We start from the raw sequence: 14,300 nt of genomic DNA, 5'->3' as shown, positions 1-14,300 counted from the left end.
CTTATTTATGTGTGTGGTATACGTCTACCTAATACCTAGACATGTATATGTATGTAATGTGTGATTATCTGTAATATGTGATTATATGTATATCTGTTCTTCCTTGATCTTTGGTGTGAAAGTAAGCTTCAGAAAGTGTGTAATTTTGTGTTTTCTGCTGGAGTCAATGTTAATATATAGGGGTGTTTTAAAAGTATACTCAAAACATTAAAAGAAAGAGTTTATTTTTTGTTGCGAAAATATGATATTTTTTAAAACAATTGTAAATACACGAGTTTTGTAACCATAATCAACTAAAAATGTAACTCTGAACCATATTTTTGAAAATATTTAAGATAATACTTTCGCAATTAATTTTTGAAAATTATTAATATTTTGGTTAATTTCTCTATGATTTATATATGTGTATTGCTAGAAAACTTGCCATTCAAATTTTCTCAATTTCTTTGATGTACAGCAAGTTGGATTGGCATTGTTGTTCCTTAAACGGACTTTATTCAACTCATTCAAAGACCAGAAGCTTTTACGTTATTCTCAGCACATTCAAAACTTCAAACCACAAGCTGTACAACTAATTTCTTTTACGCATTGTTCAGGTTATTGTAAAGAAAAGAGCAACCAATTAAACTAAACTTAATTTGTTACAAAAAGTAAACACATGGCAGCATGGAATAACTGGTATGATAGGCTAGAGAGGATCTAGTACAAGGCACGCGAGCTAAGTAAAAATTTCTAGATCCACCCCATATCGTGTGTATAAAAAGAAGACTCAGCTTTTCGAAAAATGGGTAAATGCATCTGGAGTTCATTGCTGAACACATATATCAGATTGTTAAGAACTAGAAAGCTGCAGGCTTTTGTTTTAAATGAAACCGAAAGTGATCCTGTCTACATTCTAAATTACAGATACATGACTCATACAACTCGATGAACACCACATCCAACGATAGAAGTTGAGTTGCAGCATATAATTGTATTCTACATTCGTTCCAAACCTGGCGCCTCGTACAGAGATTCATCAATATTGAATCAATGGTATGCACTTCAGAAACCTGTTTCACTTTTAAGCCCACATTACATCACCATATCTGCAAAACAGATATTACAGTTTTAACCGAGGAAACTAACCAACTTATACTGGCTATCAAGCATACAAAAGAAAACCAAAGGTTATATTACATGATTAAGAGCCAAAATATCACTTCATTTCAAGTTACTTGATCTAAATGAGCTTCTGGGAACATGAGATGATAAAGTTTAAGTTCTAAAAGAAGTTAAACACTTGCGCAGTAGAAGACCACGTCTAGACGGTAGATACTTCATTAGCAAAAGATGCATTTGTTTATAATTTTAAGCATTGGCATAATTCATAGCTGTTTCATTTAAGTAAAAGAGTAATCCAACTTGAAGAAAATTACCAAGTACCGCCAAAATTCAAAAATTCTAACGACGCATATCAGTCTTCATAAATATCTAATTTAATTTGAAACCTTCAATCCCAGAGCTCTCAAGTTACCATAATTGTAAAAATAAGACTATGCAATCTCAACTACAAATTTAAATCCAAATCCTTTTCTAAACATGTAAAACAAAACATTAATTCCGATTACATATGATTGCAAACCATAATATTACAAATATGTTTAGGGTGCTAATATATTCAAAATAAGTTTAAAAAAAATTAATTAAATCATGTTTTTTCTACACTGAAATTTAGAATATAAAAAGACCTAGATCTTATAATATTGAAGTGAATTGTGAAGTTGCTTCCCAATCATTAAGTTACACCTATAGACTTGGACCGTTGACTAATGCCAGTGACATCTTAGCTGCAATCAGTAATCCACACTAATAAATTAGAGTCAATAGCCAACTAACTATAAAAAAACAATTTAGTAGGGAGAAATGCAAGACACAATTCATCAACTCAATTGGTAACAACTTAACATACATACATATATATATATGCAGAAAACCTGCGAAATAAAATTCATATTACATTGCAATTCATATTACATTGCACAATTAGGAAAAAAATATTTCCACTTGATTTTCTACTTTCCAGAGGTGTAAGATGTATACAAAGAGCCTCAAAATAACTAAGCTATACTTTTAACAGAAACAAACAGCATGCAGTAAAATGGCACTACAAGTCTGGTGTATAGGCTATATTTGGAGAGAGTATGGAGATTGGAGGGTTTAAAAAATCAAGTTCTTTACAACGGAAATGAGGATGCAAAATTGAGGAGGTGCCATAGCAAAACAGATTGAGGTGCAACATAAGGAAATGCCATGGTCATATAGCCAGAATGCATGCAGGCAGAAAGACGGGCTATTAAAAAAATGAACCGAGAACAAATAATCACATACCGATTTTCAGAAGATGCTTAGGAACAGAGCCAAAAGCCAGATAAAGAGCGAGGGAGTGGATACGGAGAGTCAATCGATGGGTTTCACCTACCTTCACTATTCAAGGTCGCAGTTTGATCCAATGATCTAGTTCTGCGTCTGAAGACATTGTTATCGCCTAACTACCTCGCCTGTGAAATCTATTAACATTGATTAATCACTCCTCCAAGGCCTACTAGTCAAGTAGACATCGATATATATATTCATAGAATAGATACATAAGTATATATTACAAATTGCACACGCACGCCAAATCTACTGTAAGCAAACAAACAACATCAATGACAATAAACTATGGGATGTATTCTTAACTACCTAGTTAAGTTACCAAAGTACTGAAAGCCGTCTTCTATCCCGTTAATGCTGCTACATATGTTATCAAAATTTTAGGTTTTTTAATATCGTTCTCTTTTCATTGCTTCTTATAAGAGATATTATTATAAAAAGATTTGTCTCCATTGTCTGGTAAAGGGTCTTTCAAATGAACGCTGCTCGGTAAAGAATCTGACGATAATTGTTCCAAGTCAGCAAAGCTTTATATAAAAATAGCATAATTACGCAAATATCACTGGACGAATAAAGAAAATGCGTAATCTGATGTTAGATTTCAAATTACGTGAAAGACTGAGAGGATAATAATAATAATAAGGAAACACTGTAAAACGAACCAAATTACTACGGCAGAAGGCACAAACTAGTGTATCAGAGCTGTGAAGAACAGCGATTAAAAAGAACAATTAACTGTGACAGCATATAATGGCTTTATCAATCAAGCTAAAAGTTCAACAACAGTAGGCAGAAGAACCCATTAGTTGTAACATCACAGATTTATAGGGTACATACTGGATTTACATCGGAAGGAGTAGCTGAATTTTGATTTTATACTTGCTATGCCTTCCCGAGTTTCCTCCCAAAAAGTAGTATATTATGAAACTTGGCCGCTTCTTTTTTTTGGCTTTGATATCAGTACTATGTCATGGGACTTTCCAGAAAATACAAATATCCAGGTAATTATTGCCTAAAGGCATTTGTAATTTCCTAAACTGTATATATGTTTGTTACTAAGATGCGTTGGAGAATAAAATGGCTGTTTAATTCTTGACAAGACCTATAATACTGTACGACTCTCAATCAATGTTACTCGGACTCGGCTAGAAGTGTCCGACATGGACACGTGTCCAAGTATCGGATTCGGCAACTTTTTGAAAAATCTACATGTTTTTGGCCTAAAATAAGTGTCCGAGTCCGGGTGTCAATGTCCAAGTGTCGAGTGTCCGACACGGGTACTCGAAGGTAAAATGAAGAGTCCGAGTAACATAGCTCTCAATATATATTATATACACTCCACGTCATAAGTGACGAGATAAGACAAGCTCATGAAAAAAAAGATTAAGCGAGAAGATAAATCACAAATCAGAACATGTTTCCCAAAACCTAATAAGATGGGAACATGTTAAACAAACAATTTTTTGAAAATTTATACTTTACTGTGCAAAAACTTGGCAATGAATAGGGGTTCAGATGTTGCTTTAATAATCAAATTCCTTTATGTAACGAAAAAAATGGATTACATACTCGGAAATCCATGCACAATGAGTAGTTTGTCACTCCCCTTACTGTCCAAGTGGAACTGAATAAACTTCAAAGCAATTGCACATTTTTCTACAAAGGTCGCTGTCAAAATCTTTCCTGCAATGAAACAAAATTCCAATTACTTCATCTTTAAATAATCAGATCCAAATTAAGACCTTAATATTTTCTTCCATAAACTTTATCACTTAAGAGAAAATGCCTTCGTAGTAAATTTAGTATGAAACTGTTTATAGTTTATACAATACACAAGCACTTAATTTTACAGATCTAACATTATTAGAAAGGTGTGAAGTCTGGGTCTGGAAATGCAGCAGGTGTAGAAATTGTGTTTAGGAGCTGTGAAAAGGTTAAAAAAGGAAATTTCAAAGTCAAAAGAGATGACAGCAATATATCTTAATTGAAGAATAATACATAAATACCTGCAAAGATAATTTGTCCTATTAACTCATGAACAGAACTCGCTGTATGGTTTGTTCGATCAGAGCTACTTGAGGGAAATATTGCTAGTACTGCATTCCTTTGCATACCAAAATCTGGAATATGCAACCTCAATAATAAGTGCCAACATTCCAAGACTCATCTCAGACTCATTGATAATCGCTAGCCCTGCACCATTCAAGAAACTTTTGAGATTATAAATAGGTGGAGGCTATGCAAACAATAGAGATTAAAAACGATTCTCTATTGTAAATCTCAGAAAAACTGACATAACCAGGATAAAATTCATTCAAGTAAAAGTAGAAATAATAATTGCTACAGTTCTCATGTAAAAACTAATAAGCCATGTGCAGTTACCTTCATACTGTTTGATCTTCATTGTTCAAAGCTCAAGCAAGTAACAAGTCAGCTATGCAATGTTACATCAATGGGCTCAGGGGGAACTCAAGCCCATTCCAGCAATATATCAAAAGAAAAAAAAACACAGAAATAATTTGGTTTGCACCACGCTACCAACTTGCAGCAAATTTGTGAGTCGACTACAATAGAACTTGAATGGAAACTGTATCTATCTCTACAACCACCAACATTGCGACAAAACAGATCTCTGAACAGGAACAATTAACAGAGGAGAACAAGCAAATTGAATCGGTATGCAAGGAGCATAATCATAACGATAAACCAGATTTTTTCCACTCGCAACAAGAGTACAAGAGTACTGGAAATCTGATCATGATATATAGCAAATATGACTATAAATGATGTAGAATGTATTCAATATTAAATAAAAAGAGATTGATATTTGACATCTTAATCAGAATATCTAGGACCAAACAGAGAATCAAATCATTTCAGAACATAACACCTGGAAAGAACTTTAAAAAACATATTACCATAATTCTTAGCAGAACACGTTGTTCAGTTATATTTATATCTTATAACTTAACGCAATGTTCACCATCACAGAAAGAGATGTTCATTTATAAATCTGCAATTACAAAGAAACAGAAATGCAATTATCGCCAGCATAATCATTTCCGGGATGTCTCATATTGTTTGATAATCACTGCAGCCGAGTAGATCTCCCTAGAGTTGAAATCATTCCAAAGAACCGGAGTTAAAGACATGCAAGTCCATCAATGCTTTATAATAACCCTTCTCTATTTCTTCTTCCTTCACCTGATGCAGAAGAAGAGTTTCAATTATAAGATCTTCCCAATCAACATCTACATGTCGCTTCTTTTTCTTCTTCTCATTTATAGTGCATGTTGAAAGCCAGTGATCATTCCCCTCACCTGAACCAAATGGACACATGATTTTTTTAATGCGTGTCTTAGCCGCCTCAATCCTATCTCTCCTCCTCTGGTATGTCAAACATCCATTAACAAATGCTGGAGGCATCACATCCATTCCAACATCTTTCTCCAATATTTTCTTAAGAGAAAGTTTTTTGCTGAGTTCTGACTTGCCTTTCCACCAGTCTGTACAATCAAGGTAGTCGTCATGTCTCTTCCTTTTCTTTCTATTTTCCTTTCCACACTCCAATGTTGAACGAAAATCAGAAACCTCTTCCTTGAACTTGGAATAAACCACATTCAAGCATTCGGGTGATATATTAAACTTATCGAGATCGGCAAAGTTCAAAGCATGTAATTGTCCTTGCTCAGTATTGTTAGAAAAATCATCCTCCCCCTCACAAGGCCTATAAGATTCAATCATATTTTCAGATCTTTCCTGCAAACAGTCACTCACAAAATAAGTCAGGTCAAATCCCACATCATCTGAATTCTTGATTGCTTTTTGACCATCACCCATCGACTTCATTTCCATGTACTGAAAAACATAAGGTGCAAATTTCAGAATATTCTTTACAGTTACATCTTTTCCCCATGGCAACGCTTTTGAAACCTCCACAAGCCTCTCTAACAACTCCTTATACCTCAACTTACATGTACCAGCAAGCACATTCAATTCACTGGCCAAATTCTCAATTTTAACATCTACTTGATTTAGCTGTCCGATAAACGTCAAAACAGACACCACAACCTGCACTGGCCTTCTTCCTGTCGTCACAAACCACTTTACCAAACACTGCACCAAAACACCCCCTGTTTCAACATCACCTCCTTTTTATCCACTTCAATACCACTAAAACTCGGGCTATTTCTAAGTGTAGTTTCATACAAATAAACAATATCAAATTCAGGCAACTTCAATTCGAGAAAACTAATAACCCGATTGACCATTCTTCCTAACTCATAAGTATCACAACAAATTAAAGCAGCCACATCCGTCATTGGCAAAAGGTTCCCATTTTTCCTTCTAACAACATAAGCACAAGCCCCAACAAATATACTAAACCAATCACCTTGACCATACTCACCTTTAGTAATAGTTTTAATCATTTTCTTTACCTCGTCTATTGATGAAACAGAGAAATTTAATTTAAACAAAAGATCATCAATAAGAACACCAGCTTTATAAATTTTGCTTTCTTTGTACGAATAGTTACTGCCAGAGCCCGAGGTGCCAGTGCGGATATACGTGCCAGCCGGGCCACTAATACCACCAATATGGGATTGAAAATTATTGTAATCCTGAACAACAGCACATGATGTGCAGATCAAATTTTCAGAAACTTCATCAGTGACCAGAGACCTTTCACCGCAAGCTTGACATCGTGCAGAGGTCTCCATTAGCTTAAAACTCTGATCCCTATACAGATGACTCTGATCCCTACACAGATGATAAAAGGTATTAGACAAATACACGTAACGGGGAGGGAGGAAAGCGATAATTTGAAAAATAATCCCAAGCATATATGTAACATTGAGTTCATCCAAGTGCCTCAAACTTCGATCATCAAATTGTTATTCGAATAAAAAATATCAACACCATAATCCATAACACAAACCATACCATAAACAGGCCAAAACCCCGCATAAAAAAAAAACAAATTTCAAAATAAACTACACCTATAGTAACACAAGTCCATTCGACTTTCAAATGCATATGTACTCTACAGTCTATGTAACCAAATCTAGTTTTTTAAAGAACATAACAAAATCCTTTCAGACCCTAAATTGCACATATATTCGCATATTCCAACATTGAATTCAATTCAATTTCGTTCGCTAGCTCTTACTTCACATATTTTTTAGAAGTACCCTTTTCCAAATCATAACACTAAATTTCCATAAATATTAATACCAATCACACCTTTATTAATTTATTCCAATGTAATTAACAAAATTAACCAATGCATTGCAAATAATCATAAAATTTCAAGAAACAAACACCGTAACATATAATTGGATTTTTGCTTTTTAAATTCATGAAATTTGGATGATATTATTGGTGATTTTGTGTTTATCAAGCATTTTATATAATTTCACCATCCATTTGAGAACATATAATTCGAATATTTTATCAATGAAACGTTCATCGTTTTCGCAATAAATAAATAAAATACTGGTTGATTTTAAAAGTGCTGTTTAAATATATTTACTATATTATACATGACTCACTTGTAAAATATCTAAAAATGGTCGGGATCTTGTTTTTTACTTGATTCATTGCTATGTGAAAACATCAAATTCAGCACTGCAAAGAATTCATGTTCCTCTGTAATCTCATCTACCTGGTGGTCCTATTATTGTGCTAGCCAAAAAATTAAAAGGGTGACTATATAGAGGATAGTACAAGAACATGAAGTTCTACATTGACCTGTTTTTGCAGTCTCTGGACTTCGTATGTGCACAAGATTTACTGCAGCGAGTTGGGGGCGGGCTGCCTTGCCGAGCACATCTAACAGGAATGTCAAGGTTTACTGCAACGAGTTGGGGGCGGGCTGCCTAGCCAGGCACATCTAACAGGAATGTTAAATTCCACCAGGAAGAAACGACTCTACTTACCATGACTGCTGACAAAAAGACCATACTCTAACCAGTAAGCACACAATTAGACAATGGATCACCTGTCTTAAAGTCTGTAACTGATCTCCACAAATCTTGACTCAGATAACACCTAGCATTACTTTGTTCTCCTCTATACTTGCATAAACAGCTGCATACTAATTTAAATTGTTGAACTATCATGGCGTGTCCTATGAAGCTGATGGCTTTCTTTTAAGTATTGATCATCCGTCCACTAAACGATGTCTATATCTTATGCACATGTAAAACAATTACTCAAGGAGTTAAAAAAAACAACTTAGCGCATCTGAATTGACCCTTTTTTCGAGTTCATTCCTCCTAATCCACCTCCCAACTCTGTATTCGCTTCTCTCGAACCGCAAGCCATCATTTCGTAAATTTAATTTTATAACTGCAATGTTTCAAGTAAAAAACTTGTGTGATGGCTAATGGTGACATATTTTTAAGAACATTAGTCTTGATTTTTAAAGTGTTAGTGCTAAGCCATTGTAATCGAAAGTAGCCCTCATTTCCTTCATAAATCTAGAGACTCTTTAACAAAGATCTATTTATAAATATCTTGGCTTAACAACATATCATCATTAACAGCCTCAGACCATGTCTTCTCGGCTTTCTTTCACAATTTCGATTTCACTAATCCTTCTCATATCAATCTCCTTAGCTCAAACTGCTGTGCCAGCTAACAAAACTTTTAAATATGCCAATAAAGGTAATCGAGGCGAATACATTGTCGAATATGGTGCCAGCTACCATGTACTGCCCATTTTTAGATTTCCATTCCAGTTTTGTTTCTATAACACCACTCCTACTGCCTTCATCCTCGGATTACGCATGGGAAATCGTCATTCTGAGTCAACTATGCATTGGGTTTGGGATGCCAACCGTGCCAAGCCAGTCCGAGAGAATGCAACATTGACATTTGGCACGGGTGGAAACCTTGTCCTGGCTGATGTTGATGGCACGGTTGCTTGGCAAACTGGCACAGCCAACAAAGACGTGGTACGTCTCGAATTACTTCCAGATGGTAATCTGGTGTTGATTGACTCAATAGAGAAATTTGTTTGGCAAAGTTTTGATCACCCCACTGATACACTTCTTCTCGGTCAGTCTCTCCTTTCCGGTGGACCAAACATGCTAGTCAGTCGATTGTCCGATATCGATGCCTCAGATGGGCCTTATTCATATTTGTTAAAATTCCACTACTCTATTCCAAAACAGAGTGTGGACAATTAGGGAAAGACATTCTAACTCAAAAACAATTCACAATTTTGCCTTTCACAAATATAAATAGCGATAAAATTTGGTTCGCTAGCTCTTTACATATTTTTTAGAAGTACCCTTTTCCAAATCATAACACTATATTTCCATAAATATTAATACCAATCACACCTTTATTAATGTATTCCAATGTTATTAACAAAATTAACCAATGCATTGCAAATAATCATAAAATTTCAAGAAACAAACACCGTAACATAATAAAGTCCAGTAGCTAATCAAGAACACACAATACCATTAAAAACACAATTTCAAGCAACTGGGTATTCAAAAGATCGAAACTTGGAAAGACTAACAAGTCCTAATCATACCGTTGTTAACTTATTTCAATTTAATTTACAAAATTTAACCAATGCATTGCAATTTACAAATTGCACTAACAATTTAAGATATGACATATTAAAGTCCAGTAGCCAATCAAGAACACACAATAACATTAAAAAACACAATTTTAAGCAACTGGGTATTAAAAAAATCGAAAATTGGAGAGATTAACAAGCCCTAATTATAGCTTTACATGATCAAATCAGCATATATGTACATATATGTATGTATTTGTTCAAGAAATTACCTTAAAAAAGAGGGTGAAGGGGTGATTTTAGGGAAAGAGGCATGAAGAACAGCAGATTGGAGGAGTCATGGGATCAAAAGTAGGGTAGAAATTGAAGAGTTGTGTGTGTGTTCTTGAGGTGTGTTACTGTGTGTAATTCTATACACGCGTTTATATAAAACATAACCTCTCGCGGAATTATAAAAGGAAAAAAAACAATCTTCTTATTTATAAAATGATTTAAATTTTTAATACTCATTAATGAAGGCCAAGGGCTCATTTGTTAAATATGAACAAAATTTTCTGAATAATTAAAATTTCTGAATCAGTAATAATCTGAACAGTAATGAAGAAAATTGTTTGATAAAATTATTTAAATTTCTGAATGATAACATTAACCTTGTGATTGAGTGGTTGATAATATTGGATAATTTTTTTTATTAAAAGTTGTTTAAATTAAAATATATATAATTTAAATATTTTTTTAATAAGTTAAAATTTTATCATTTTGTAATAATTAGGAAACTTTAAAAATTAGACCGTAAATAAGTACAATCACTAATAATTTTAAGATAATACAACATATTAAAAATGAAAATATTTTTTTTAATATTTATATATATGTTTTTTTCAAGAGATAACCCTTTTTATACCTTGATTCTATTATAAAATTTCATCAAATTTATTGCTAACGTAGAATGATAATTATATATTTAAATATAATAAAAAGTTTAATAATTGAAATTTGAAAAAAAATGATTTTAAATTTGATTCTATTGTGCAATAATTTTAAATTGATTTTACTACAAAACCATTTTAAACAATTTCATCAAATTACAATAATTTTTAAATAAAAAAATTGTGCAATTTATCATTAATTTGGTAATTAAAATTTATAACTATATATGATGAAAAATGAAATAAATTATGTATTTATATTTTTAAATAATAGTTCATCTCTATATAAAAAGTACTTCATGTATTGACATCCCCAATATATATAAGCTTCAAAGAAAGTTTACGTATTTTCCTATTTTTGTTCAAATAATTATATATTTAATTATTTTTGATTCATTCATAAGTAATTTAAATTAAACTTTTATTTTCTAAAATACAAAACATGAAATTTAAAAATTTACAAACCTTTTTAGTCAAAAATTAACCACATGTGTTTGGATACTACCAAGAGAACAATAAGATTGTTTTTTAATTAAAGATGAATAATATTAAGTAAAATGACAAAATTTAAATTACTACATGATAATTGAAAGAAGATGACATAAATATAATTTGACTGGCTCAGTGAAAATTTAGAAGCTCACTCGTCCGGCACTTGTTCAAAGAAATCCAGTGGTCCAGATGCATGAATTTTTTATCAAATAATCTGAACAGAGGAAAAAAGAATTGTTCAGTACATAATCACTCGTTCACCTGTTAACAAATGGGACCTAAGTATATTAAGTATTGTTAAAATGTTAACATTATATTGTGGTAGAAGTAGAGCCTCTCAAGAATGAAATGCTTGTTAACGAAATGTAAGTGATAAATATATTTTTTGAGGTTTTTTAAAAAGTAAGTTTTTCCGAACCTTCTTTACAAAATTACGATTTCTTTAAGTTTTTTATTTGTGATAATATGATTTTGCAACCCAACGCAATTTAATTCAATAAAAAAAATTCAGTCATTTGTCAAAAAAAGTGTAAAATAAGTTGCAAACGTGATTACTTTTGGATGTAAATCATTATTTTGCAAAAAAAATATAGTAAAATTGAAAATAAATTTTAAAAAGCAATATTTTTAGTAATTTTTATTTTTTTCGATAAAAAGTAAATGTCATTTGTACCATTATATTTATTGAGTTTTATAATTAGATTTTTTTTTTTACAAATATGACTTAGGGTGTGTTTGACATTGCAACGGCAGTTTTTCGGTGAAAAGCAGCTATCGTGAAAGTGTTTTTGACATAAAAGTTGTTGTTAGAAAAAATAAGGGCCCCGTATTTTTCAAAAAACTTTTTTTCAGTTTTTTGAAATAAGCAGATGCTGATTTCATCACAAAAACATTATTTTTCATAATTTTTAACATCAAAATATTTACAAATTAAAAATATTAACAAATAATTATCTGATTTTTCAACCGCACTTTTTCTAACGGTACAACAAGTTGAAATAGATATTTATAGACTTACAAACAAGTATCCATTTTCATAAAAAATTTGGAGTAATTGAGGACAATATGTAATAAACTTTTAATGACTTGAACTATTAATCTTGAAAAAAAATTAGATATGAAACGAACAGTATATATGACGAAACCATGGTCATTCGAATGGGTGCTGGGTGCTGATGAAGCCCATGCTCATCAAATCTTCGAGAATTGCTATTTTTTGCATCTGGCCTCTCTACAATTATAAAATTCATTTGAAAAGAAAAATTTAAACGCAAGCACCAGTGGTCTAGTGGTAGAATAGTACCCTGCCACGGTACAGACCCGGGTTCGATTCCCGGCTGGTGCATTCATTTTTGTTCCATTTTTGGGCTTCGGCATTTCTGCTTGAATAAGGGTGCTTTTCAGCTGTAATCAGTGTTACAGATTTCGGAAATCGGAACTATTCGATTGAGGTACCGATTTACGATTTATCGGACGATTTTTAAAAAATCGGACGATTTATCGGAAATCGGTCAAATCGGACAAATATTTTTGACCGATTTTTATGCGATTTATCGGCGATTTTTGAAAATCGGCCGATTTTTATAACAGAGGCCGTAAGTCCCCATATCTGTTGCGGGAACAGATGTTGATTTCACCATCAAACATTACCAAAATCATTATTATTTTTAATTTTTTGCATCAAACCATATGGGTATCAAAAAAATTAACAAACAGTTATCTGATTTTTACAACAACACATTTTTCAGCAGCATTTTTTTTAACAGCACAACAATTTTTAACAACAATCTGAAACAGAGCCTAAGCAAGTAACAGGATACAGCCAGACAGGTAAACAGGCATGAATCATCGTATAAGTTCTAAACGACAGTTTAAAGTGATTTAAAGTTTATGTACCAAAATTAATTTGTGTATTTTGAAAATATAACCTTGTTTCTTATGATTTCTAATTCATATTCTTGAACATGAAATATCTTATATTGTACTCCTTTTAAAACGTATTTTTGACGATAATGGAATATTTATTCTAATAAAATTCAAAATGAGCGAGAATCGAACGATGACAAGAAATAATCGGTTAAGCATTTGAAATATCTAATCATGCTCTCGTTTCTTAAACTTTTAGTATTGCTACTTGGACATAATGAGCAAAGTATGCTTGTTTTTCTAAAGAGATCTTAAGAAAATACAATATAAAAAGGGTTTTTCTATTTTAGTGTGTGTTTATGAACGCATGATAAATGCGAAAATTTATAATTTTAGGTAATAAAAATGAATTAAATAAATTACATTAAATATATAAATTTTCTTATTTATTTTACATTAACGACACATAATAAAAAAAACCTATTTATAAATGCACACGACACGTGATACACAGTCCAGGACATGTAATTATTAAAGTTTGAAGGATCTGGTAGATGAAGCTTCAGTTACATTTTCTGGAGAGTATGAATTCCACTTCATAGTCTTGTTTAATTGAAGCTCGCCAACACTTTACGACTCGAGTCTTGAGGCGTGTCGCGTGCAGTCGTGCAATGTGTATATGTTCCCTTTCTGGCTTTGAGTGTAAAGTGCACACAAATAATGGACACCTTATCCCCACCGATTCAATTGGATTCGTTTGAAATTTGATTTAGGTTCGGTTTCTTTGCGGAAAAATAACTTTTTTTTTTATAAAAAAAATTAGAAATAAATCTTTTTTTTTTGAAAAATAATTGTATTAGAAGATATTTTCCTGAAAGATGTTTTCCGGGAAAGAAGTTCAAAAAAATAATTTTCAGCAAACAAATGGATATAGATAACATCTATTTTATTTTAAAATAAATGAACATCTAATTCTTAAAATTATAAATTAATTAAATCTAAATATATTTATTGTTGGTGGTTGTATTTTCAAATTACCATGCAAACCGGGTGGACTTATA

The 14,300-nt window shown here is 32.2% G+C and overlaps 2 protein-coding genes, 1 long non-coding RNA gene, 1 other non-coding gene and 1 pseudogene across 4 annotated transcripts; 2 read left to right on the top strand and 3 right to left on the bottom strand.

Moving 5' to 3' along the window:
* Window positions 1-533: 533 nt before the first annotated feature.
* LOC141697432 (uncharacterized) lies at window positions 534-4,661 on the bottom strand. Its single transcript, XR_012564713.1, has 3 exons — window positions 3,985-4,661; window positions 2,371-2,549; window positions 534-1,088 (listed from the first exon to the last, which is right to left on the bottom strand). It is a non-coding gene; the product is annotated as an uncharacterized LOC141697432 (long non-coding RNA).
* A 732-nt stretch (window positions 4,662-5,393) lies between these two features.
* Window positions 5,394-8,292, bottom strand: LOC141697431 (plant-specific TFIIB-related protein PTF2-like). The gene is made up of 2 exons (XM_074501818.1): window positions 8,167-8,292; window positions 5,394-7,176 (listed from the first exon to the last, which is right to left on the bottom strand). Exon 2 carries the CDS (start codon window positions 7,134-7,136, stop codon window positions 6,522-6,524), a length of 615 nt encoding a protein of 204 aa, XP_074357919.1. The 5' UTR covers window positions 7,137-7,176; window positions 8,167-8,292; the 3' UTR covers window positions 5,394-6,521.
* LOC141696473 (plant-specific TFIIB-related protein PTF2-like) lies at window positions 5,539-6,270 on the bottom strand. Its single transcript, XM_074500609.1, has one exon. The coding sequence runs from the start codon at window positions 6,268-6,270 to the stop codon at window positions 5,539-5,541; it is 732 nt and encodes a 243-aa protein (XP_074356710.1).
* A 680-nt stretch (window positions 8,293-8,972) lies between the features above and the next one.
* Window positions 8,973-10,018, top strand: LOC141696472 (epidermis-specific secreted glycoprotein EP1-like; annotated as a pseudogene).
* Window positions 10,019-12,647: 2,629 nt separating this feature from the next.
* On the top strand, window positions 12,648-12,718 carry TRNAG-GCC (transfer RNA glycine (anticodon GCC)). The gene has a single exon. It is a non-coding gene; the product is annotated as a tRNA-Gly (tRNA).
* The last annotated feature ends 1,582 nt before the right edge of the window (window positions 12,719-14,300 follow it).

The sequence above is a fragment of the Apium graveolens genome, chromosome 11 (genome assembly GCF_009905375.1).
Source record: "Apium graveolens cultivar Ventura chromosome 11, ASM990537v1, whole genome shotgun sequence".
Classification (NCBI taxonomy): domain Eukaryota; kingdom Viridiplantae; phylum Streptophyta; class Magnoliopsida; order Apiales; family Apiaceae; genus Apium; species Apium graveolens.
Note: the sequence above shows the minus strand (reverse complement) of the source record. Positions and strands in the feature narration are given on the sequence as shown.